Here is a 25,909-nt window from a genome sequence, read left to right on the forward strand (position 1 = left end):
GCAAGGGTTAACAGCCAAACAAGATGGTATCTTTATTGCCCTGACTCTGCCGTTTACAGAAACACCCAATATGTGGCCGTAAACTACTGTACGGCCACACAGCGGGGCGTAGAGGGAAAGGTGCGCCGTATGGTTTTTGGAAGGCTGATTTTTATGGACTGGTTTTTTGACACCATGTCCCATTTGAAGCCCCCTGATGCACCCCTAGAGGAGAAACTCCCTAAAAGCGACCCCATCTAAGAAACTACACCCCTCAAGGTATTCAAAACTGATTTTACATACGTCGTTAACACTTTAGGTGTTGCACAAGAGTTATTGGCAAATGGGGATGAAATTTGAGAATTTCATTTTTTTGCCTAATTTTCAATTTTAACCCATTTTTTCTAATAACAAAGCAAGGGTTAACAGCCAAACAAGACTGTATCTTTATTGCCCTGACTCTGCTGTTTACAGAAACACCCCATATGTGGCCGTAAACGACTGTACGGGCACACAGTAGGGCGTAGAGTGAAAGGTGCGCAGTTTGGTTTTTGGAAGGCTGATTTTGCTGGACTGTTTTTTTGACACCATGTCCCATTTGAAGCCCCCCTGATGCACCCCTAGAGTAGAAACTCCATAAAAGTGACCCCATCTAAGAAACTACACCCCTCAAGGTATTCAAAACTGATTTTACAAACGTTGTTAACCCTTTAGGTGTTGCACAAGATTTAATGGAAAATAGAGACACAATTTCAAAATTTCAAATTTTTGGCAGATTTTCCATTTTAATATTTTTTTTCCAGTTACAAAGCAAGGGTTAACAGCCAAACAAAACTCATTATTTATGGCCCTGATTCTGTAGTTTACAGAAACACCCCATATGTGGTCGTAAACAGCTGTACAGGCACACGGCAGGGCGCAGAAGGAAAGGAATGCCATAAGGTTTTTGGAAGGCAGATTTTGCTGGACTGGTTTTTTTGACACCATGTCCCATTTGAAGCCCCCCTGATGCACCCCTAGAGTGGAAACTCCAAAAAAGTGACTACATTTTAGAAACTACGGGATAGGGTGGCAGTTTTGTTGGTACTAGTTTAGGGTACATATGATTTTTGGTTGCTCTATATTACACTTTTTGTGCAGCAAGGTAACAAGAAATAGCTTTTTTGGCACGTTTTTTTTTTTTGTTATTTACAACATTCATCTGACAGGTTAGATCATGGGGTAATTTTATAGAGCAGGTTGTCACGGACGCGGCGATACCTAATATGTATACATTTTTTTTTATTTATGTAAGTTTTATACAATAACTTCATTTTTAAAACCAAAAAAATGTTTTAGTGTCTCCATAGTCTAAGAGCCATAGTTTTTTCAGTTTTTGGGCGATTATCTTGAGTAGGGTCTCATTTTTTGCGGGATGAGATGACGGTTTGATTGGCACTATTTTGGGGTGATTATGACTTTTTGATGGCTTGCTATTACACTTTTTGTGACGTAAGATGGCAAAAAATGGCTTTTTTTACACTGTTTTTATTTTTATTTTTTTACGGTGGTCATCTGAGGGGTTAGGTTATGTGATATTTTTATAGAGCCGGTCGATACGGACGCGGCGATACCTAATATGTATACTTTTTTTTTATTTATGTAAGTTTTACACAATGATTTCATTTTTGAAACAAAAAAAAATCATGTTTTAGTGTTTCCATAGTCTAAGAGCCATAGTTTTTTCAGCTTTTGGGCGATTATCTTGAGTAGGGTCTCATTTTTTGCGGGATGAGATGACGGTTTGATTGGTATTATTTTGGCGTACATGCGACTTTTTTGATCACTTTTATTACCTTTTTTGGGAAGTAAGGTGGGCAAAATTTCAATTTTCTCATAGTTTTTATTTTTATGGCGTTCACCGTGCGGGGAAAGTAACATGACCATTTTATAGATCAGGTCGTTACGGACGCGGCGATACCTAATATGTGTAGTTTATTTTATTTTTTTAATTTTTATTCAGTGATAAATGTTTTTTTTTTATCTTAACTTTTTTCACTTTTTTAAAAAAAAAATTTGACCCAGACCCACTTGGTTCTTGAAGATCCAGTGGGTCTGATGTCTGTATAATACAGTACAGTACAATATATATTGTTCTGTACTGTATTTTACTTACACTGAACAGATCTATGCTTTCAGCATAGATCTGTTCAGCACCATGGACAGCAGGACGCCTGAGCAGGCGTCCTGTTGCCATGGGAACCCTCCCCGTCTGCTCAGAACTTCGCAGACGGGGAAGGGTAAGCACGGGGCTAAGGGGGGCTCTCTGGGGGCTCTCTCCCTCTCCATCGGGGGGCTGCAAAGGCACAGCAGCCCCCCGATGGAGAGGGAGGGAGCTCCCTGAGCGATGACAGATAACTTTTTCCATACAGCGGTCCGTACGGACCGCGGTATGGAAAGGGTTAAACGGCTGACATCTGCACAGATGTCAGCCGTTTATACCAGGGTGCCAGCAATGTGCTGGCACCCTGGTATAACCACTAGAAGCCAACGATCATTCATGGGGAGGCGGGCGGGGGATCGCGATCCCGCCTGCCGCACCGCCCGCCTCCCGCAACGCCCCCACCGCATGCGACACCCCCCCCGCCGGCATCAAATCATGCAGGGGTGCAGGGGGGGGTGAAAAATATAGATTATAGGCACTCAAAAGTTTCTGATCCCCGCGGTCAGGGACCGCGGGCATCAGAAACTGCAAAAAGCGCAGCAAACCGCAGGTCTGAATTGACCTGCGGTTTGCTGCGATCGCCGACACGGGGGGGGTCACATCACCCCCCCTGGCGTTGTCACAGGATGCCGGCTGAAGGATTTCAGCCGAAATCCCGTTCCGTTTAACCCCTCGGGCGCCGGAATCCCGATTTAAAAGTTAGGACGTACCGGTACGTCCTTGGTCCTTAAGGACTCGGGAAATAGGGCGTACCGGTACGTCCTATGTTCTTAAGGGGTTAAGTCAAATAACAGGGATCTAGGATCTTAAATGGAAAGGATTTGAAACAAGTCTTTCCTGTGGGAATCCATCACTTAGCTTGGCGAAGAATGTTCTATCAATATATATACACTGCTCAAAAAAATAAAGGGAACACTTAAACAACACAATGTAACTCCAAGTCAATCACACTTCTGAGAAATCAAACTGTCCACTTAGGAAGCAACACTGAGTGACAATCAATTTCACATGCTGTTGTGCAAATGGGATAGACAACAGGTGGAAATTATAGGCAATTAGCAAGACACCCCCAATAAAGAAGTGGTTCTGCAGGTGGTGATCACAGACCACTTCTCAGTTCCTATGCTTCCTGGGTGATGTTTTGGTCACTTTTGAATGCTGGCGGTGCTTTCACTCTAGTGGTAGCATGAGACGGAGTCTACAACCCACACAAGTGGCTCAGGTAGTGCAGCTTATCCAGGATGGCACATCAATGCGAGCTGTGGCAAGAAGGTTTGCTGTGTCTGTCAGCGTAGTGTCCAGAGCATGGAGGCGCTACCAGGAGACAGGCCAGTACATCAGGAGACGTGGAGGAGGCTGTAGGATGGCAACAACCCAGCAGCAGGACCGCTACCTCCGCCTTTGTGCAAGGAGGAACAGGAGGAGCACTGCCAGAGCCCTGCAAAATGACCTCTAGCAGGCCACAAATGTGCATGTGTCTGCTCAAACGGTCAGAAACAGACTCCATGAGGGTGATATGAGGGCCCGACGTCCACAGGTGGGGGTTGTGCTTACAGCCCAACACCGTGCAGGACGTTTGGCATTTGCCAGAGAACACCAAGATTGCCAAATTCGCCACTGGCGCCCTGTGCTCTTCACAGATGAAAGCAGGTTCACACTGAGCACATGTGACAGACGTGACAGTCTGTAGATGCCGTGGAGAACGTTCTGCTGCCTGCAACATCCTCCAGCATGACCGGTTTGGCATTGGGTCAGTAATGGTGTGGGGTGGCATTTCTTTGGAGGGCCGCACAGCCCTCCATGTGCTCGCCAGAGGTAGCCTGACTGCCATTAGGTACCGAGATGAGATCCTCAGACCCCATGCTGGTGCGGTTGGCCCTGGGTTCCTCCTAATGCAAGACAATGCTAGACCTCATGTGGCTGGAGTGTGTTCCTGCAAGACGAAGGCATTGATGCTATGGACTGGCCCGCCCGTTCCCCAGACCTAAATCCAATTGAGCACATCTGGGACATCATGTCTCGCTCTATCCACCAACGTCACGTTGCACCACAGATGCTTTAGTCCAGGTCTGGGAGGAGATCCCTCAGGAGACCGTCCGCCACCTCATCAGGAGCATGCACAGGCGTTGTAGGGAGGTCATACAGGCACGTGGAGGCCACACACACTACTGAGCCTCATTTTGACTTGTTTTAAGGACATTACATCAAAGTTGGATCAGCCTGTAGTGTGTTTTTTCCACTTTAATTTTGAGTGTGACTCCAAATCCAGACCTCCATGGGTTGAAAAATTTGATTTCCATTTTTTTATTTTTGTGTGATTTTGTTGTCAGCACATTCAACTATGTAAAGAACAAAGTATTTCAGAAGAATATTTAATTAATTCAGATCTAGGATGTTATTTTTGTGTTCCCTTTATTTTTTTGAGCAGTGTATATATATATATAATATAATTATGAATATATAAATTGAACCTCATACAGCAGGTGTGCGATAAGGACATGAGTCCTTATCAAGTAACCTTGTTCCCTCCAGACAGACATGTTTTAGGGAGTTGACTTACTCCTTAACAGATGGTCTCATATCTTTAGCACTAACTTTTAATACATATGTTCACAATTATTATTTTTTATATAGACTGAACTTATCTTGGCTTCTTCAGCAACATAATAAAACTTTGGTTCAGGCTGACTTTATTCTTAAAGGCAATGAGATGAGCATTCATTTTGATTATAATGTCATTAGATAATATTGTATACGTATGAAAATGCACAACATTGAACACCATTGAAAGTCAATGGAGGACGGATCCATTTTCTGCAAGCAGCGTTTTGCTGTCTGCTTCCAAAGCGGAATGGAGACTGATCGGAGGCAAACTGAGGCATTCTGAGCGGATCCTTTTCTATTCAGAATGCATTAGGGCAAAACTGATCCGTTTTGGACCGCTTGTGAGAGCCCTGAACGGAAAGACAAAACGCCAATGTGAAAGTAGACTAAGTCGACCCTCCCACCGCACTTTCCTGTACTTGCTATACAGCAGCACATTCTTCTCACATCCAGGGCCTCCACGTGACGTCTCCTCTGATGTAGATCTTCTCTGTCATCATCTTCTCCATTTGGTCCGTACAACTTCTTTCAGCCGCCTCGTCTCTGCAGAGTGTGACACACAGACATCTTAGCTTTCTTACATTTCTATCATCATCCCCGAACATTGAGTCCCCACAGTGTTATCCTGCGGCTCGCTGTGCTTCCCAATACCCCCAAATACTATCCTGAAGAAATATGAGTGCCCCCATAGTAATAGTGCTCCTCATAGTCCCACTAATAGTAATTCCCTTCTAGAATGCCCTCATCAGTAATACTGCCCCCTACAGTGATAATGCTCCCCAAGAGTTCCTCCATTAGCAGAAGGGAATAGATAAGGACCACTCCCCTGTGTGTGAACTGTTTTTCGGAGAGTGCCCCTAATTGTCAGGGATCGAAACTCACCCGATCAGGTTGTGCATGCCAGGCACAATGCTGGGAAGAGTATGTGGAATAACTTGTGTGGTATCGAAGCAGCTTCCTTCTGAGAAGGAACGCACATTGAGAAAAAGTGCAGTATCCTCCCCATTGCTCCGATGCTAGCAATTAGCATACAGAGCGTGAGAATATACCGGGGGCCACAGCAGTCGAACAGAGCGGCGCCCAGGAATAATAGTAAGTACAGTGAGATCCCTGGGCGCCGTGCTACATATCCTGATAGTTTAAAATGTTTGGACCCATGAAAGGTCCTCTATCATTGGTGGCGCAGTGCGCCCGCCCCTCCTCCTCCCGTCTCTCTTCTTATTGGCAGCAGCGGCACAGGGGCGAGGGAGAGAGTGACTCCTTCTCCCTGTGCTGCTGAGGGAACATGAGCCCGCTGACAGCAGCGCGCTCATGTTCTGTGATGCTAGGCTTCACAGTAGGGCAGCCTAGTATCGATAAATGTCAAAACCCGGTATCGTATCGATACCGGGACAAAAGTATTGATTGGGTATCGATAGTTCGATACCCGCAACAACCCTAGTCCCATGTAAATAACATCACTCCCTCCTACAGCCACCTCCAACACACAGTTCCATTTAAATAACATCACTCCCTTCAGCCCTAACATACAGTCCCAGTTAAATAACCACAACTCCCAGCATTGCTCTGCCTCTCCCTTCACTTACCTCGCCTAATGTAGCAGACATTACCACAGCTTCTTCCCCCAGGACTTCTCCTCTTTACTGCTGTCCTCTCCTGCACTGGTCACATGATGATGACATCATCACAGGTCCTTCTAAACCACTGCCGGTTTTACTGGTCACATGACTTGTGATGTCATCACGGGTTCTTCAGCTCTTCCAGTGCATTAGATTCAATTGTATTGCTAAGGACGGCAATACAGTTGTATCTAGCTGGCAGGCAGGACATTCGGGGCCTGGGACAAAACATTACAGGCCTGGGCCCCGAATGTTTTAACCTAGCAACACCCCTGGATGCCGGTATTAATAAATGACTCCCCTAGTCTATATGGCAAGTCTGAGCTCATCCAGTCTAACAGAGTAGCAACAGAGGTTAAAACCAGGAACTGTTGTTTTGCTACAGAACTACAGAAGAATGTGGGAAGCTATGTAACATACATTATAGTCCTTCATAGACCAGTACACATATGTTCGGTACTTGATACAATGTAGGTGAAGAGGCAGTGTCAGAATCTACTATGAGCTACAAAGGGAGAGCCGGTTCTTGTAGTCCTTGAATAAATATAAAAAAATACAAATAAAATCAATGTCCTTGAGCTCCTTGTATAACAAACCTACAGGGTTATAAAAGTACTCAGCAGTAGGGATGAGCGAACTTGTGTTTTTCAAGTTCGGGTCTGGGTATTAGGGCAATTCCATTATGGATTCCGTTATCACGGAACATGACGGAATGCACCACAGAGGCCTAATGGAAACCAGACGGATCCACTATGCTAGCCATAGACTTCTATTATAACAGAATGCAAAACGGAATGCTTCTTATAGGCTTCCGTGGTGCCTGCAGTCATAGCATTCCGTTATATTCCGTGATAATGGAATCCATAACGGAATTGTACTTACACCCAAACGCCGAACCAGAACTTGAAAAACACAAGTTCGCTCATCCCTACTCAGCACTCCTTTGGTATACAAATGGATGTGGAGTAGTTAGGAAGCCAAATTGTTTCTTCAGTCTGTGGTATCGCAGGTGCTCTACATTCCTAGTTCAACACAGTCTCAGGCCTTGGGTTCCACCTGAATCTACAGTGGGAGATCAAGGACAAAGATACCTTGCATAGCAACTTTTGATAAAATAAAATAATGAATGGTCCTACTTACATTAAAGGGGTTGTGCCAGGTTTTCGAGGATAGGGGATAACTGATTGGTGGGGGTCAAACTGATCCCGAAAATGGGGTGCCGTTCCCCAGTCCTGATGAGCAGCAGCAGCATTCATTCTCTATGGGACCGCTAAAAGTAGGTAAACACTGTACTCCACTCTCTCTGGCAGTCCCATAGAGAATGAATGGAGCAGCAGGGAATCCCCCTTACTCCCAGCGGTCAGACCCCCACCGATCAGTTAGTCTTGTGGACAGGAGATAACTTGGAAACTTGGCACAACCTTTTTAAAATAAGCCCACAAACCGATATTGGGTTGAGTAAGCATAAAAGTCGATAAAACATTAAACTGGACCCGCGGGTTCCTCTCAACCCTTCGCCGATCCGGCTTTATCACTATCCACACTATATCTGCCCGTGCTCAACACCATATACATTTATGTTCTGTTGCTAATGCTTAGTTTCCAAGTCAAGAATCATATAAAAGAAACATAGACACAACTAGAATCTAAACCTAATATCTCTGACAGAACCAAGTTACATGAGATCAAGTGTTGTAAGTTATAACATCACGTTTGGTATAGTAGCACGAGATCATGCTTTGACCTGTCCTTTGAAGAGACAGCGACCTGCTCACGAGACATATTGGGCAAGTCTCAATAAAACTCCTGTGAGTTTCCAAACATTCGAGCTTGCTTTCACTGACTCCACCTCGCCAGTCTATCATCAGACTGGGAGAAGGTTATGACTTTGAGAATATAATTATCTACTAGGCTCCACCAGGAGTGACTTATAAATATAGCGGGGGAGGGAGCAGGGAGGTGTCCTACAGCCTGGAAGCCCTAACTACACAGCTTATCAAGTTTGAACTGACGTAGGTGATTTAACCTTCTATTACCCTCATTGTCCTACACTGTCCTCCACAAGTCAGAAGCTTCTAGCATGGCAATGGTGGGGGCATTTTTTTTATAAATAAATTAACCTCGGGTGACGATATGATGTGTGATAAGAACAAAGTTCCAAAATTCACAGAAAATCTAAAAGTAACCATAAACATTATAGAACTGTCAGCCAAGTGTGCACAATGGCAAAACGCTTCTGTATTTGTGGAAACCAAACCATCTACTCTATGTGGAGCAGTTGTGGATGGAATAGTGACTCTCCAGCTGTTGCAAATGTACAACTCCCAACAGGGTCGAACTGGCCCACCAGAGGATCCTCCAGTGGGCCTAGACTCTGATCCCATAGTGGGGCCCAGAAGTTCAGGAGAAAAAAAAAATGGAGTTGCCCTTGGAGTCAATCACTTGCCAATAGGGTCTGTTTCTTTGAATCAAAACCTATTAGAGACTGCTCACAAAAGTATTATGGGAGGAGTTATACAAAATTAGCTCACATAAAAGGAAAAAAAAAAAATTAAAATATAACTTTTAATATTTCATAATAAAAGATTAAAAATAACCCCCACAAAAATTATTTATTCTTCAAAAAAATAATAAACATGCCCACAAGAAAGACTAGTGTGACTAGATATACCGTAATAGATATATGGGCATAGCAAAGGGCAAATTGTATACAGATGATACCATATGAACACACATAGACGTGGGCCAGTTGATATGGTTACTCGCGGTTCCCGTGGTTTGGTAGTAGTACGACTTGCTGAAATTATTCACGGCTTTTTTGATGTGAGATAAGCGCCCACCAGGGTATGACGTCACCGGAGAAGTGTTGTCGGGAGATGACCTGTCCCTTGGTGTCCCTCTAGGCTATCCCTGCCTAAAGGCGGAGCACCTGCCCCTGTATTTAGGGCATCTTTGAGGGTTTAGCCACCAAGAAGTGGGGTCCACTTCTCGGTGGCTAAACCCTCAAAGATGCCCTAAATACAGTTGTCAAGCTGAGACCCGACGCGTTTCCCCATTCAAACAAAAAATAATTATGTAAAAGAATGAACTCAAGGATTTCCAATTCATAACGATTATGAGTCCTATATTGTATACCCCTACTTTTTAGAAAATAGTTGGTTGCCTGTAAACCACACCGGTGTGGTATGCTGGTGTACAATGCTTCCACGTCTAGTGAGGCAAGGTATATACCATCATCCACTGCAATATTTTCAATTTTCATTATAAGATCTGTAGTATCCTGTATGTAAGATGGTAAAGATGATACAAAGGGGCTAAGAATCTCATCTATGTATAAACTACTATTTTGTGTGATGGAGTTAACCCCCGAGACTATCGGACGATTATTAGACTTTATGGATGACATGAGGGTTGGGCCCCAAGAATAATTCCCTCTGGTGGGCTCAAGGAACCGCAGTCCGATCATTACTCCTAACAAACCCAACACTGAACTTACCCTGTATGTTCAGCTATTTCCATAACTCCCACGGAAAGATCTGCTGCCACCTCTTCATTCACTCTCATGTGGGATCCTTATTTTGTTCTGTGTAGCATAATTCCTGAATACATAACGAGTATGAGGAGAGCACATACCAACCCCCAGAAGAATCAAAACCTGGAACAATAATCACATGGAAACCTTTGGAAAACTATTTTGTGGCATGTGCCACCCATTATTTCACATCACAGATGAGAATACAGCAGGGACCTGACCTGCACCCTCAGCTGGCTGAGCTGGGTCCGGCCTGCCCCCAGCTACCAAACCCCGAACCAGGCCATCTGTGCCTGCCTGCTACGACTGCCCCCCAAATCTTACCTTTGTGACTGCTGAGGCACATCCTGGAGACCAGTCACACAGCTACAACTAGTGTGGTGGTAAGCTCACGGTGATCCACCACCAAACTGCTCCTCTCAGGACACAGTATCTTACAATTAACAGGGAGGGTCTGGTGGATCTTCACCTCTTCTAAGGTAAGAAATGCCCTACACAGTGGCGTAACTAGAACTGACTGAGCCCCACAGCAAATTTTTGAATCCCCCCCCTCACGTGCAACCCCCACTCCTGCAGCCACTCCACCCATTTCCTACAAGTATATCCTGTATGTCATGTCACTGTATATACTGTCATTGTATAGCACTGTTGAGGGGACCCTGACAATAAAATCTTTTAGCCCTCCTCTTAGGTGGGCCCCGTAGCAGCCGCCTCCCCTGCTTCCACTATAGCTACTTTACTGCCCTTAGGCTAGTTTCGCACTAGCGGCAAGGGACTCCGGCAGGCTCTTCCGGCGGGGGAACAGCCTGTCGGATCCGTCCTGCCGCTAGTGCACGCGTGCCCGCAGACTACCACTCCGGCCGAGAGGCCGCCGGAATGAAAGTACGACATGTAGTCCGGGGGCACGCGTTCACTAGCGGCAGGATGGATCCGACAGGCTGTTCCCCCGCCGGAAGAGCCTGCTGGAGGTCCGTGCCGCTAGTGTTAAAGTACCCTTGAAACCTAAACCCTACTCAACCCAGCACCTTCATACCCGTCCCTGTCTTTCCTCTCTTACCACACGGATGCCATAAATAAATTGTCATCCTAGCGATGTAAGTGAAATATGACAACACATGGACCAAACACGGCTACTTCACGGATATCTCCAAGGATGAACCACTGACCATCTCGTCACGGATGTCATTATGGACACTATTCAATAAGTCCATAATACTCAGCATGTGGCACTGCCACAGTATGGCAGCAGTATTTCTCCAGAGCACAGTATGGAGCCACTCTGCAGGTTCAGGAGCCTGTATGAGGACACATGGAGTGCCTAGGAGGCTGTCCTCCTGATGGAGGCGCAGGATATGGGCTCCTGGAAGGCTATGGGTCCCTAATTTACTTCCAATGGTGTTAGGCGCCTGTTACATACGACATATGAAAACATGGCGCTATGCAGGCTTCCTCCACACTCCACAGGCATGCATAACCGCATTTAGCATATGGGACCCCGAGCTACAGAGATCGCGGGATGTGCAGAAGCCTAAACGAACAGTGTCCGGCACCGGAGGGGTTACTGAGCAGAGCCGCTCCACTGGGCGGTGCCAGGATGCTCTACAATCCAGCAGCGAGGGAGTTAACCGGCTCCTGCTTGCCCCGCGAGAGAAACGAATGAATGAAAAGTAGAGCACGCTCGCTCCCCAGCTGGCCCCGCCCCTCCTGCTGCCGGCCGTGACGTCATCGTATCTATAAATTGCCGCGATGCTGACGTGTGCGCCCTTGAAGCCGGGCGGTTTGGGGGCGAAGAGAGGCGCGAAATATAGAACCTGCGGGAACTCCGGAACAACCTCCCCCCATTTTTGTCACCGTCTTCCAGTCTCTGCTTATTCTACGGAAACATGGCCGGCTACCTACGAGCTGTTACCTCTATCTGCAAGTCCTCCGCGGCAGTCCTGAGCAAAACTCCCGGTGCCCTGGCCCCCGCCCTGACCCAGCAGCAGAGAAACTGTGAGTGCGCCCGCTATGTGTGCCCGGGGTTCCGCTCTGCAGCAGCGCTAGGGAGGCAGGAAGGAGTCTGTAGTCGCAGAGCCAGCGCTCCGGTACCGCAGGAGATGCACGGCGGCCATTGTCCTGGCTGTGGGGATGCGACGCTGTGCCCCGTTATTCCCTTTATGGCCGTGGGCGGCTGTCTGCTGCGGCTTCCTAAAATATCTGTCCTGAGACTGGCGGCGCAGCGTGTAGCGTCCTGGCGTATGTGATGGCGGACGCGTCTATTGTCCGGGGCCTCCCCTGCAGCACAATAGGCGGTGTGAACGGACACCAGGTCATCGTGGGACTGCGTGACCTTCACTTGATGCTGCAGACGGTGACCTAGTAACGTGCACTTACACCAACGACCTAGAGAAGGACGTGAGGCAGGAGCTCCGGAGTCCCAGCCTGTGGGGGCGCTCTAGACTCGGCAGTGCAGGAAATACTGCTGCGCCCTGCAATAGGGGGCTCCCTGCCGAGGTCATACTGTGCCCGGCAATAGGGGGGCGCCCTACTGATGTGATGCTGTGCCCTGCAATAGGGGGGTGCCCTACTGATGTCATACTGTTCCTGGCAATAGGGGGGCCCCCTACTGATGTCATACTGTTCCCTGCAATAGGGGGGCGGCCTACTGATGTGATGCTGTGCCCTGCAATAGGGGGCTCCCTGCTGAGGTCATACTGTGCCCTGCAATAGGGGGGCGCCCTACTGATGTCATACTGTTCCCGGCAATAGGGGGGCCCCCTACTGATGTGATGCTGTGCCCAGCAAGAGGGGGGCGCCCTACTGATGTGATGCTGTGTCTGGCAAGAGGGGGGTGCGCTGCTGATGTGATGCTGTGCCCAGCAAGAGGGGGGCTCCCTACTGATGTGATGCTGTGCCCAGCAATAGGGGGGCGCCCTGCTGATGTCATATTGTGCCCTGCAATAGGGGGGTGCTCTACTGATGTCATACTGTTCCCGACAATAGGGGGGCGCCCTACTGATGTGATGCTCTGCCCAGCAAGAGGGGGGTGCACTGCTGATGTGATGCTGTGCCTGGCAAGAGGGGGGCGCCCTACTGATGTGATGCTGTGTCTGGCAAGAGGGGGGTGCGCTGCTGATGTGATGCTGTGCCCGGCAAGAGGGGGGCGCCCTACTGATGTGATGCTGTGTCTGGCAAGAGGGGGTGTGCTGCTGATGTCATACTGTGCCCGGCAAGAGGGGGGCGCCCTACTGATGTGATGCTGTGCCCAGCACGAGGGGGTGCGCTGCTGATGTCATACTGTGCCCGGCAATAGGGGGGCGCCCTGCAAATGTGATGCTGTGCTGTAAGGGTGGGCCTGCTGTGGATGTGACAGAGGAACATGGGCACACCCGATGCCTTCTGTAAGGATTTGGCCGGTAGTCTGGTAATCCAGATGGCTCTTGTCAGGACATCTGTAGGTTGACTTGCTTGCACTGAGCAATACCAGGTTTTACCCAATGTCTAATGCCCAGAATCATTTACCGTTTCTTCAGAGGTTGACAGAAGTCAAGAGAAATGACACTGGTCCTTAGAATTGGTCCTTATGTCCTTGGCTTTTGGCAAAGTTTGGTCCCTTCAGTATTTCCTGATTTGCACTTTTGCATAACTGCCGGAGTATTAGTGTAACCCTGTCTGCCAATCACGTAGGATAGAATGCCTTACCGGTTATGACTTTGCTGCACTGTTGACGATCTGTCACTTCCCGGTCTAAAACTTGAAACCTCTGCTTACTTTAAGCACATGACATGACGTCAAGTGGAAAATATTCTAAGTTTATCCAGTGCCGTTCTGGTTTTGGCTCCCCAGTAGCCCAGTGCTGTATTGTCACATAGGAAGCATTCATCAGTCTGAACACTACTGTATACAGGTGCAGGGAGGTTTCTTATGATCTGTTTGACCTTCAAGGCCACACTGACCATATGTTGGAGCCGAGGCCTGACCGTGATGACTGACACGGGCAGGAAAAGTGCAGACGTGGCCTGAACCTGTAGACATCGTATTATCATTTGGCCAAACAGAGTGCATAGGAAATGAAAGATCCCAACATGTGACTTGGAACTGGTGTGGATTTTGGGACCTTTGAGGCAGGCCAAGTTGCTTTTCTTGCTTTAGCTTCCCTAAACTTTACTGAGGTGACATGACAATTTACTATGTGGTGGTGCTGGGTTGACTACTGTAATTTGTTTGAATTGGGTGGGAAGCCTGCTGGGTAGGAGAGTGGTTAGGCATCTCCCAGCTGGAAGAGAGAATATTCACTCTAAGGGAGTGAAAGGTCATGGGTGGAGGTTTGGGACCTCAGTGTTGAACTATATCAAAGCCACCTCAGATGTGAATGCGCTTTCAGTAGGGAAAGCCACACCAAGTGTTGGATTGCTTCAGAAGGTAAACGGCCATCATTTTTTGGTAACCCTGTTCTGATGTCCTTGAGATCTTATGTATACAGTGATATGAAAACTGTAAGCCTTGTAGCTGGGTACCTCAGCCTTTATGATGGATGCAGAGCTCCTAGGCCATGGAGGTTACAAATCTGAAGCTGTCTGACAGACTTGTGTAGGAGCTCTAAGTGTTGGCTGAGGGTTTTCTACAGTATCTACAGAATACTAACAAGTTGGCTGTGACACCATGGGAGCTTTGTTGTCTTGCAGGTTCCTAACCATTTACCAGACATTGCTGTGGAAACTGGCAATACAAACGGCAGAGGAACGTGCGGCCTGAACGGGTAGTGCCGCTACATGGTCTGAGCGGTTAGTGCTGCTGTTTGTGTGCACAACTTGCAGTTCCCAGGGTTGTGACTAGGGGTGGGCGATATGGCCTAAAATCTATATTGCGATATAATTTTAAGCATGTGTGATATATATCGAGATGTTTTCTATATTTTGGAGGGGGGCTGTTTAAACTTTTTTTTTTTTTTTTACTTTTTATTTAATAACTATTAGCCTCCTTAAGGGCTAGACCCTTGTCATTTTCACCCTAATAGAGCTCTATTAGGGTGAATAGGACTTTACACTCTCCCTGCTGCCCTGTGCTTTGTGCACACAACAGCAGGGAGCTGACCATGGCAGCCAGCCTCATGTGCCCCCCAGCCTCTCCCTCTGATCAGCCCCCTCTGGTAACTCAAACCCACCTCCCCCCCCCCCCCCCCCCAGTATTAATCATTGGTGGCAGTGGCCACAGGGTCCTCCCCCCCCATCATTGGTGGCAGTGGGCAGTTCCGATCAGAGTCCCAGCAGTGTAATGCTGGGGCTCCGATCGGTTACCATGGCAGCCAGGAGTCACGCTACTGAAGTCCTGGCTGCCATGGTATGTTAGTGAGCAGCATTATACTCATGTGCGCCGTGGCCGCCTGGCGCTCCTTCTCATAGGTCTGTGCGGCACATTGCTAATGCTATAAGCATTAGCAATGCGCTGCACAGACAGAAGGAGCGACCGGCGGCCATGGCGCACATGAGTATAATGCTACTCACTAACATACAATGGCAGCCAGGACTTCAGTAGCGTGACTCCTGGCTGCCATGGTAACCCGATCGGAGCCCCAGCATTACACTGCTGGGACTCCGATCGGAACTGCCCACTGCCACCAATGCAGACTGAAGAACATTCCCGGCACCCGACCTCTGACAGGACGCTGTGATACGCGCGATTAACCCCTCAACTGAGGGGTTAATTGCGGCGGATCGCAGCATGCAGTCATAGGTGCGTTGGTATTAGTTGGTATTCAGGCATTCATTGATGGCGCAGTGGCCACAGTCCCTCCTCCTCCTACTCTGTTCTTATTAGTGGCCAGCGGCAGCCGCGCACAGTGGGGAGGGAGGGACTCCCTCCTTCTCCACTGTGTTGGCTCAGGAGATCATGGTGCGCGCCGAGAGCGCGATCATTCACTACCGCTCTGTGGTCATATCGCGTTCTGGCGATATAGGCAATATGCACAAAATCCATATCGTGGCACAAATTTATATCGCATATCGCCCATCCCTAGTTGTGACCTCATGGCTGTGTCCTTGAATCCAGTGTTTAGTCAGCTTTTGGATAACCTAATTAGTTCTAGAGATCTTGAAGGTTTGGGTCCTGAAGACCTCCATAGTACACTGGTGGGCTATACTTGGCCAACTTAGGCCAATCGAGGGAATACGGTGCTTTACCATAAAAACTGTTGCTGTGGAATCAGTAAGCCAGGCTTCTGACTCCAACATAAATGGCAAATGTAAAATTCCCGGTAATAGTGTAAATGGTGACCCCAGGCTTTTCATCACCATCCTGCAATCAACAATATTTCTGACCAAAAACTTATTCAAACCCTGTGCATTCAATGAATGGAAAATAACACCTATATTAAGCAATGTGTGCAGAAATATAATGTATAGAGATGAGTCAATTTCATATTTTAAAGTTCGTTCACACTTCGTTTACTAGTAAAAGCAGAATTGTTATGGATTCCGTTACCACGGACCATAATGCAATTCTATGACTGAATGCCTTTAGAGACATTCCGTCATTCATTCAGTCATAATGGAAGTCTATGGGCTGCAAAACAGATCGTCCCGGTTCCGTTATGCAGGCGAGTTTTTATATACCCCCCTCCCCTTAAATGTGTTGTGGGTCTCAATCGTTTGGGGGTCTGTCAACCACCCCTTTAATTTTAGAAACTCTATGAACGTGTCCTTTGAAATACCGGTAGTACTGCCTCAGACAGACCCTCCTTCATGGATGACCTCAAATCCCCTTTTTTTGCTGAATGAGTATATGAGAAACATTTGTAAATGACTGCGCAGGCTCCTGTTATAAACCTCCTCCAGGAAAAGCTTGCTTTGGCAACCTACATTTAGAATATTCTGGACAGGCCTAGTTCCAGCTTGTCCTTGGAAGGAAAGTGAAGGTTGAGGAGGTCGTCAGACATGAGGCCTACATGGTCATGATGCCAGGAATGTGGTTGGACTGGCTCCCTGCACTGGTATACAGTACTGGTGTACAGTTATGTCACATCCAGTACATCTTCATCAAACTGGAAAATGCAGTAGAAGGAACCGGAGTGAATGTGAAAAGCTTCAGATCTAGGAGCCACTTCTGAAGGGCTGCAGCTGCTTGCAAGGCTTAATAACCTGCTGAAGTCTGCTATTTCTACCAGAGATTGTCCTCTTCTGATGTGATCGGATTAAATGTCATACTACAGACCTGAAGTTCATGTGTGGCCTCTTTAAGACTAGTTCATGGTAACCAGACTAGGTCTCTGCCAGTTTATTCTTCTTAGAGGGGGAATGGGTGACTGGGTTTTAGGAGATTATTGAAGCCTGGTTTCTGCAGTCCACTTTCCAGTCTATATTCCACGTAGACGGTTAACCATACTTCATACATGGTCATATGTGTAGTGACTAATGATGGACATTTTTATTACACAAGTCGCCAGTTATTTAAAATGTCTTCACCGCTGGTCCTTGGGATGCAGTTTTCACTTTTGGCCTTTAATTTAAATGAATGGCAGTCTTTAGAGGATGTGCCTGCATTGCTGAATTGAGGGGTAGATGTGGCATGTGATTTCCCTACTTCAGTATAGAGGTCACAGGAGCAGTCGTACAGATCTTACTGAGTGACTAGGCCGCCCATAGCGTCCAAAATGCTTGCATAATACCATTGTTTAATGGAGGAGGCAGTGGCAGCTATCTTGGCAGAGAGCCACGTTAACCTCTTCCTCCACCATGTGTGTAGATGTGACAAGTAACAAGCACGTCCTCAATGGGATGGTAGTCTATCCGTGTTAACGATCGCTTTCTTTGAATCCTATAATTTTACCTGTCGGATCTGTGGCATGAAGTATAAATTACAGGCTAGGACCTCGGGACATTCCAGAAAACACCTAGAGCAATTCCTGACAAACCGAAAGGGCCTCATACAGCTACAATAGCGGTGCATGTGAAAGTGTGTAGTGGCTGTCCATTTGGGATCCTTACTTCATTGAGGTTAGTGCCTAATGCTAACGACCTATCCTTTAAGTCAGGGATGGCCAACCTGCGGCCCTCCAGCTGTTGCCAAACTAACTCCCAGCATGCCTGGACAGCCTACAGCAGGGCATGAGGGGAGTAGTAGTTTTACAACAGCTGGACGGCCGCAGGTTGAGCATCCCTGCTCAGTCATCTGTATCTGATCAGTGGGGGTCTGACTCCCGACAGGCCGACACCCCTGCAGATCAGCTGTTTGCAGCCTCTTCCTAGGCCAGTGGCACCACGTTTATCTATCACATGTCCTAGGAACTGGTCTGTCCCGTTCATCTAAGGCTACTTTCACACTTGCGTTCGGGGTTCCGCTTGTGAGTTCCGTTTGAAGGCTCTCACAAGCGGCCCCGAACGGATCCGTACAGCCCCAATGCATTCTGAGTGGAGGCGGATCCGCTCAGAATACATCAGTTTGGCCTCTGTTCCGCTCAGCAGGCGGACACCCGAACGCAGCTTGCTGCGTTTTGGTGTCCGCCTGGCCGTGCGGAGCCAAACGGATCCGTCCAGACTTACAATGCAAGTCAATGGGGACGGATCCGTTTGACGTTGACACAATATGGTGCAATTGCAAATGGATCCGTCCCCCATTGACTTTCTATGTAAAGTCAGGAGTCCCTATTAATATACCATCAGATCAGAGTTTTCTCCAATCCGATGGTATATTTTAACTTGAAGTGTCCCCATCACCATGGGAACGCCTCTGTTAGAATATACCATTGGATTTGAGTTAGATCGTGAAACTCCGATCCGACAGTATATTCTAACAGAGGTGTTCCCATGGTGATGGGGACGCTTCAAGTTAGAATATACTAAAAGAACTGTGTACATGACTGCCCCCTGCTGCCTGGCAGGTGCTTGCAGGGGGTAGACCCCCCCCCTCACCTGTATTTAACTCATTGGTGGCCAGTGCGGCTGGCCCCCCCCCCCCCCCCCCCTAATTAAAATGACCGACCCCCCCCCCATCATTGGTGGCAGCGGAGAGTTCCGATCGGAGTCCCAGTTTAATCGCTGGGGGCAGTCATGTACACAGTTCTTTTAGTATATTATAACTTGAAGCGTCACCATCACCATGGGAACGCCTCTGTTAGAATATACTGTCGGATCTGAGTTTCACGATCTAACTCAAATCCGAAGTGAAAAATCAGATCTGAAAAACAAAGTTATGCAGACGGATCCGTTCTGAACGAATGCAAGCGTTTGCATTATAGGAGCGGATCCGTCTGTACAGACAAACGCAAGTGTAAAAGTAGCCTAAAGCTGCAAGGTGGTCTTGGAGCTCACAGGAGCAGTGCAACCTCTAACAGCTGATAGACCCGGGTTCAGGATGTCAGACCACCGCTGATCAGTTACTGATTACCTATCGAGAGGCTAGGTAATAAGTATTAAATACTCAGATAACCCCTTTAAGAGGCTTCAGTGCTCAGTATCAGTCGGGCCCAGCAGTAGAGGTCTGATCTGCACATCTATCATTGGTAGGGGGTTAGAGAACCTCTTTAACATAATAGGAGGGCTGTCGGGCTCTAGATCAGTTTTTCTGTATGTGACATAGGGTTGTTTAGGGTATCGAATTTTCGATACCCAATCGATACTTTTGCCTGGTATCAACCAGATGTGCTTTTTTTCGATACTAGGCTTCGCTATTGCGCAATCTAGTATTGGAGAACATGGAGCGCGCTCCGTGTTCTCCTCAGCAGCACAGGGGAGAAGGAAGCAGTCTCTCCCTCCCCCTTGTGCAGCTGCTGCCACCAATGAGGAGAGGGGAGGGCGCACCCTTCCCAATGTTTAATACAAATACAGCAGACAGGAGCTGCGATTAGCTACAGTTAACACCTTAGGTGCCGCACCCGCCTCCTGTATTAAATATTAATTATATTATCAATGGTGGTGCAGTGCGCCCCCTCACCTCAACCCCCCAATATTAAAATAAGTGGTGGCGCAGTGCGTGCCCCCCACAGTATTAAAATCATTGGTGGCAGTGGCCACAGGGTCCCCTCCCCTCATTGGTGGCAGTTCCGATCTGAGCCCCAGCAGTGTAATCCTGGGGCTCTGATCGGTTACCATGGCAGCCAGGATGCTACTGAAGCCCTGGCTGCCATAGTCGGCTCCCTGCTGCTGTGTGTACCATGCACAGGGCAGCAGGGAGAGTGTGAAATCCTATTCACCCTAATAGAGCTCTCAGGATGAATAGGACAAGGGATCAAAAGATCCCAGGTTCTGGCCCCTAAGGGAGAAAATGGTTATTAAATAAAACGTAAAAAAAAATCTAAGTATAAATCACCCTTTTTCCCAATTTTACATATAAAATATATAAACACGAAATAAACATATCATATATTGCCACGTCTGAAAAGTCCAAACTATTAAAATATAAAAAAAAGTCCTATGCAGTGAGTGCCGTAACAGAAAAAAAATTAATAAAAACTGTGCGATTCGCCATTTTTGTTACCTTGTCCCCCCAAAAAAATAGGATCGGACTGTTCTATTATGGGCCGGACGTTCAATAAAATGCGCAATGAACGCTGCTTTTTTTTTTTGCGTGGTATCGAGTATCGCAATACTTTTTTATGGTATCGAAATCGAATCGAAATTTTAGTATCGAAACAACCCTATTTTGTGACAGCCAGATGTCGGTCTTCTGTCCTTTGATCTGATTGCAACTGATCACTATCTCAGTTATTACATTTGCTGGTCCTGCAAGCTGCGTCTTCACATTGAGGGCAGTGTCATCTGTTTCCTAGTCTCGCAGTCATTGTGTAGGTGCCGTTTATCAGACTTGAAGACTTAAAAAAATGTCAAGTCTATACAGTGTCTGTTTTTCCTTCTCAGACTATTGCCCCCTAGTCCCACTCATTATTTCTGCAGTTAGAGGTTGTCACTCCAGCAAGTGGCATTTATTGTGTAGATAAAGTTAATACAAAGCACTTACTAATGTACTGTGATTGTCCATATTGCTTCCTTTACTAGCTGGATTCATTTCTCTCACATTATACACTGCCATATGTTCCCATGGTTACGACCACCCTACAATCCAGTAGTGGTGGCCATACTTGCACACTATAGGGAAATGGTGCTGGCCTCTGGTGGCTGGGACCATGGGAGCTCACATAGGCTGGTGCTTTTTCCTATAGTGTGCAAGCACGACCACCACTAAAGGATTGCAGGGTGGTTGTAATTGTAACCATGGAAACGACCAATGTATATTGTGATGGAAAAATGAATCCAGCTAGCAAAGGAAGCAATTTGGACACTCGCAGTACATTAGTAAGTGCCTTGTATCAGCATTTATTGTACATGTTGTATGTAGAATAAGTCATTTGCTAAAGTGACACAACCCTTTTAAGGATTCTTAACCTCTGGGGTGCTTGAAGCCACAATATTTATCAGCCCCTTAACATGAGAATCGGTGAGTCATTGCAGCAGGTCCAGCTCCTGAGACCACCCAGCAATAAGCTAATTTTGGAACATGCTGTCAGTGCCAACTGCTCATGCAGGGGGGAGGTGGGCATGGCCAGTCCTTTCACCATCAGACAAAAGCATGGGTGCTAATAGAAGGGGGGGGGGGGGATTGCCTCTCATGTACATATGCCATAACAGATCATATGAGGTCCTGTTTAGCCTTCCACGTTGGGTGCATGTCTGTGGTGCTATCCCACATCTATAGACCGTGGTATTCTCTGCAGCTGCAGCACCTGTTTTCTTCTCCTAGAAGTCCTGAAGATTGTGCCCAGTCACGACAAACTGATCTTGTGAGGAACTAAAACACATTTATTAGGACTGGCAATTACTTAAGTAAATGCCACAATTTTCTTTTAAATTCAACCCGCACCGCACCCTGTGGAAGGTAACTTTACCTGCTCCCTGTTGTGTTCCAGCTGTGTAGCTTCCAGGCACTTTCCACTGCACTTCTATTCCCATGAAAAAGTCCTGCATGCTATGGGGCCAGTAACTGACCTCGGCGGTGACCTATCCCTATATCCCTGCAGGTCCACATGCCACTGTGGCTGCAGTGGCACATGGAACCTAATTCGTGCAGGATACTTGAAATGCAATGACAGCATCAAACTTAAAGGGGGTTCTCTGGGCTTTTAATATTGATGACCAATCCTCAGGATAGGTCATTAATATCAGATATCTGCACACAGGATCTTTGGCGATCATACTTCTTTCATTTAAGAATTTGGCGGTCAGTGCTCTACTTTCAGTTCACCAGAAACGTAATTGTACCCTTCTCCAGACATGCGCATCCACACAATCCTGTCTGATCAGCAGTTCTTTCCTCCTCGTGGCTTGGTTTTTGCTGTGATATGGATTGTCAGCTGTGAGACCTTGTATAGACAGGGCTGGGTCTTTCCAAATCATGTCCAATCAACTGAATTTAGCTCCGGTGGACGCTAAAGTGCAGAAACATCTCGGATTATCAAGAGAAATGGAAGGCCCCCAGAGCTAAATATCAAGTGTCGTAGCAAGGGATGTGAATACTTGTATCCATGAAGCTTTAGTTTTTCCTTTTTATAAGTTTGCAAACATTTCTAAAATGGTCTTCACCCGCTCAAGTGTGCAGGTTGATAGAGGAAAACATCATTTTTTTTATAAATTGGCACAGGACTGCAGCATAACGATGTGAAAGTAAGAGTCTGAAGACTTTCCAAATGCACTGTAGGTACAGGTCTGGGAGGTTTAAACGAAAGTTTGTCTGAGCGAAATGCACCAAATTGACTGGACTAGAGATCTGTCTGTCTGAGCCAGTGTGGATTTCTACTAGGGGTGGGCGATATGGCCTAAAATCTATATTGCAATATAATTTTAAGCATGTGCGATATGCGATATATATTGCGATGTATTGTTTTCTATATGGGGGGGGTTTCAACTTTTTCTTTTTTTTACTTTTTATTTAATAACTATTAGCCTCCTTAAGGGCTCGAACCCTTGTCATATTCACCCTAATAGAGCTCTATTAGGGTGAATAGGACTTTACACTCTCCCTGCTGCCCTGTGCTTTGTGCACACAACAACAGGGAGCTGACCATGGCAGCCAGCCTCTGATGTGCCTCCCCAGCCTCTGATGTGCCTCCCCAGCCTCTGATGTGCCCCCCCCGCCTCTGATGTGCCCCCCCCCAGCCTCTGATGTGCCCCCCCCGGCCTCTGATGTGCCCCCCCCCGGCCTCTGATGTGCCCCCCCCCGGCCTCTGATGTGCCCCCCCCCCCGGCCTCTGATGTGCCCCCCCCCCGGCCTCTGATGTGCCCCCCCCCCCGGCCTCTGATGTGCCCCCCCCCCCCCCGGCCTCTGATGTGCCCCCCCCCCCCCCCCGGCCTCTGATGTGCCCCCCCCCCCCCCCGGCCTCTGATGTGCCCCCCCCCCCCCCGGCCTCTGATGTGCCCCCCCCCCCCCCCGGCCTCTGATGTGCCCCCCCCCCCCCCGGCCTCTGATGTGCCCCCCCCCCCCCGGCCTCTGATGTGCCCCCCCCCCCCCCGCCCTCTGATGTGCCCCCCCCCCCCCCCGGCCTCTGATGTGCCCCCCCCCCCCGGCCTCTGATGTGCCCCCCCCCCCCCGGCCTCTGATGTGCCCCCCCCCCCCCGGCCTCTGATGTGCCCCCCCCCCGGCCTCTGATGTGCCCCCCCCCCCGGCCTCTGATGTGCCCCCCCCCCCGGCCTCTGATGTGCCCCCCCCCCCCGGCCTCTGATGTGGCCCCCCCCCCCCCGGCCTCTGATGTGCCCCCCCCCCCCCGGCCTCTGATGTGCCCCCCCCCCCCCCCCCGGCCTCTGATGTGCCCCCCCCCCCCCGGCCTCTGATGTGCCCCCCCCCCCGGCCTCTGATGTGCCCCCCCCCCCGGCCTCTGATGTGCCCCCCCCCCCGGCCTCTGATGTGCCCCCCCCCCCGGCCTCTGATGTGCCCCCCCCCCCCCCGGCCTCTGATGTGCCCCCCCCCCCCCCGGCCTCTGATGTGCCCCCCCCCGGCAACTCAAACCCACCTCCCTCCCCAGTATTAATCATTGGTGGCAGTGGCCACAGGGTCCCCCTCCCCCTCCATCATTGTTGGCAGTGGGCAGTTCCGATCGGAGTCCCAGCAGTGTAATGCTGGGGCTCCGATCGGTTACCATGGCAGCCAGGACGCTACTGAAGTCCTGGCTGCGATGGTATGTTAGTGAGCAGCATTATACTCACGTGCGTAGTGGCCGCCGGGCGCTCCTTCTCATAGGTCTGTGCGGCGCATTGCTAATGCTATAAGCATTTGCAATCCGCCGCACAGACAGAAGGAGCGCCCGGCGGCCACTACGCACGTGAGTATAATGCTGCTCACTAACATACCATCGCAGCCAGGACTTCAGTAGCGTGACTCCTGGCTGCCATGGTAACCGATCGGAGCCCCAGCATAACACTGCTGGGAATCCGATCGGAACTGCCCACTGCCACCAATGATGGGGGGGGAGGAGGGGGACCCTGTGGGATATGGCCGGCACATTCATTGGTGGCGCAGTGGCCACAGTCCCTCCCCTCCTCCTCCTACTCTGTCCTCATTGGTGTTCAGCGGCAGCCGCGCACAGTGGGGAGGGAGAGACTCCCTCCACTGTGCCGGCTCATCAGGAGAAAATGGTGCGCGCAGAGAGCGCGATCATATCGCGGTCCGGCGATATGGCAAAAATCCATATCGTGGCCCAAATTTATATCGCATATCGCCTATACCGCCCACCCCTAATTTCTACTACAATTTACAAAATGTTCTGCTGCTATTGAGATGAGACGTCAATAATTTAAGGATATGTTTTTTGTTTTTTTTTATGGGTTCTCATCTCAGACAATGGAGGCATATCACCAGGATATGCTGCCATTCTTATGTTCTATATATTCTTTATGAATGTCTATGGGGCCACCAAAAATAGCTGTGCTCGGCTATTTCCATCTGCCCTATAGAAATGCTGGCCACCACAGGACTCGTGTTAGGCTTAATTTTAGAGATAGGTGCAGGTCCCACCTCTGGGACCTGCACCCATCAGACAATGGCGGTATAGTCTAAGATGGGAATATTCCTTTAATGCAATAAAATACTGGCGCAAAATCCTTGATAGATTCCCTGCCCCAAGAATATCTGAATGTTCTCAGCTTTCAATTGCTACTTTAGCTTGCTCTAGACCAGGGATGGGCAAACTGCGGCTCTCCTGCTGTTGTAAAACTACAAATCCCATCATGCCCTGCTGTAGGCAGACTGGGCATACTGGGAGTTGTAGTTTTACAACAGCTGGCGAGCCGCAGTTTGCCCATCCCTGCTCTAGACAATCACAAGCTGCTTAATGAAGAAACGCTTGGTTAGCATCCATTCTGCTTCAGCCTTGGTTAATGGTTTACTTACTCCCATTTATTTTTCCATTGAATTTGCAGATGCAGACAAACGTATCAAGGTGGCTAACCCAGTGGTGGAGATGGATGGGGATGAGATGACCCGCATCATCTGGGAGTTCATCAAGGAAAAGGTACGATCCTGCGGCTGGCTGATGTTGTACCACTGCTCCTCCCAAGGGTCCTCTTTAGTTGCATGCCAGGCATAGAATACAGTCAGGTGTCTCTCCCTGCTGCTTCCTTCTCACAGCAGGAGTCCTCCTTCTGTGTCTTCAGCTGCTCTTACTGAAGACATGCCTTTTACTCAATGTAAGTTGGGGATGAGAGGATAAGAACTTTTTTCTAATAAGCTCAAGTAGGGTAATTCTACACGAACGAGTTTTCCATCTCAATGCTGTCTGTTTTACTAATGGACGGCATTGAGACTGGACCATGACCCATTCATTTCCGTGGGTATATGCCCATGAGCAATCAGTTTTTCACTGAACAGACCCAGACATTCTGTATTGCTTGTGTGAAAGGTCTTAAAAGTTCTATCTAATTGTATACAAAAATTGGCCGATTTTAATTGCCATTATCTTGTGACTGAGGTACGTTACCTATGCCACGTTTAGTCCTGTGCCAGCCTTTGGCATCC

General features: G+C 48.3%; 1 protein-coding gene across 1 annotated transcript in view; it reads left to right on the top strand.

The window, feature by feature from the left end:
• Positions 1 to 11,685: 11,685 nt before the first annotated feature.
• Positions 11,686 to 25,909, top strand: part of IDH2 (isocitrate dehydrogenase (NADP(+)) 2) — a 33,188-nt gene continuing 18,964 nt past the window's right edge. Inside the window, exons 1-2 of the mRNA XM_040414134.1 lie at positions 11,686 to 11,929; positions 25,315 to 25,406. Coding sequence (XP_040270068.1) covers positions 11,821 to 11,929; positions 25,315 to 25,406 — 201 coding nt within the window. The 5' untranslated portion in view covers positions 11,686 to 11,820. The remainder of the gene's footprint in view (positions 11,930 to 25,314; positions 25,407 to 25,909) is intronic.

This window comes from Bufo bufo, chromosome 1 (genome assembly GCF_905171765.1).
Source record: "Bufo bufo chromosome 1, aBufBuf1.1, whole genome shotgun sequence".
Taxonomy (NCBI): domain Eukaryota; kingdom Metazoa; phylum Chordata; class Amphibia; order Anura; family Bufonidae; genus Bufo; species Bufo bufo.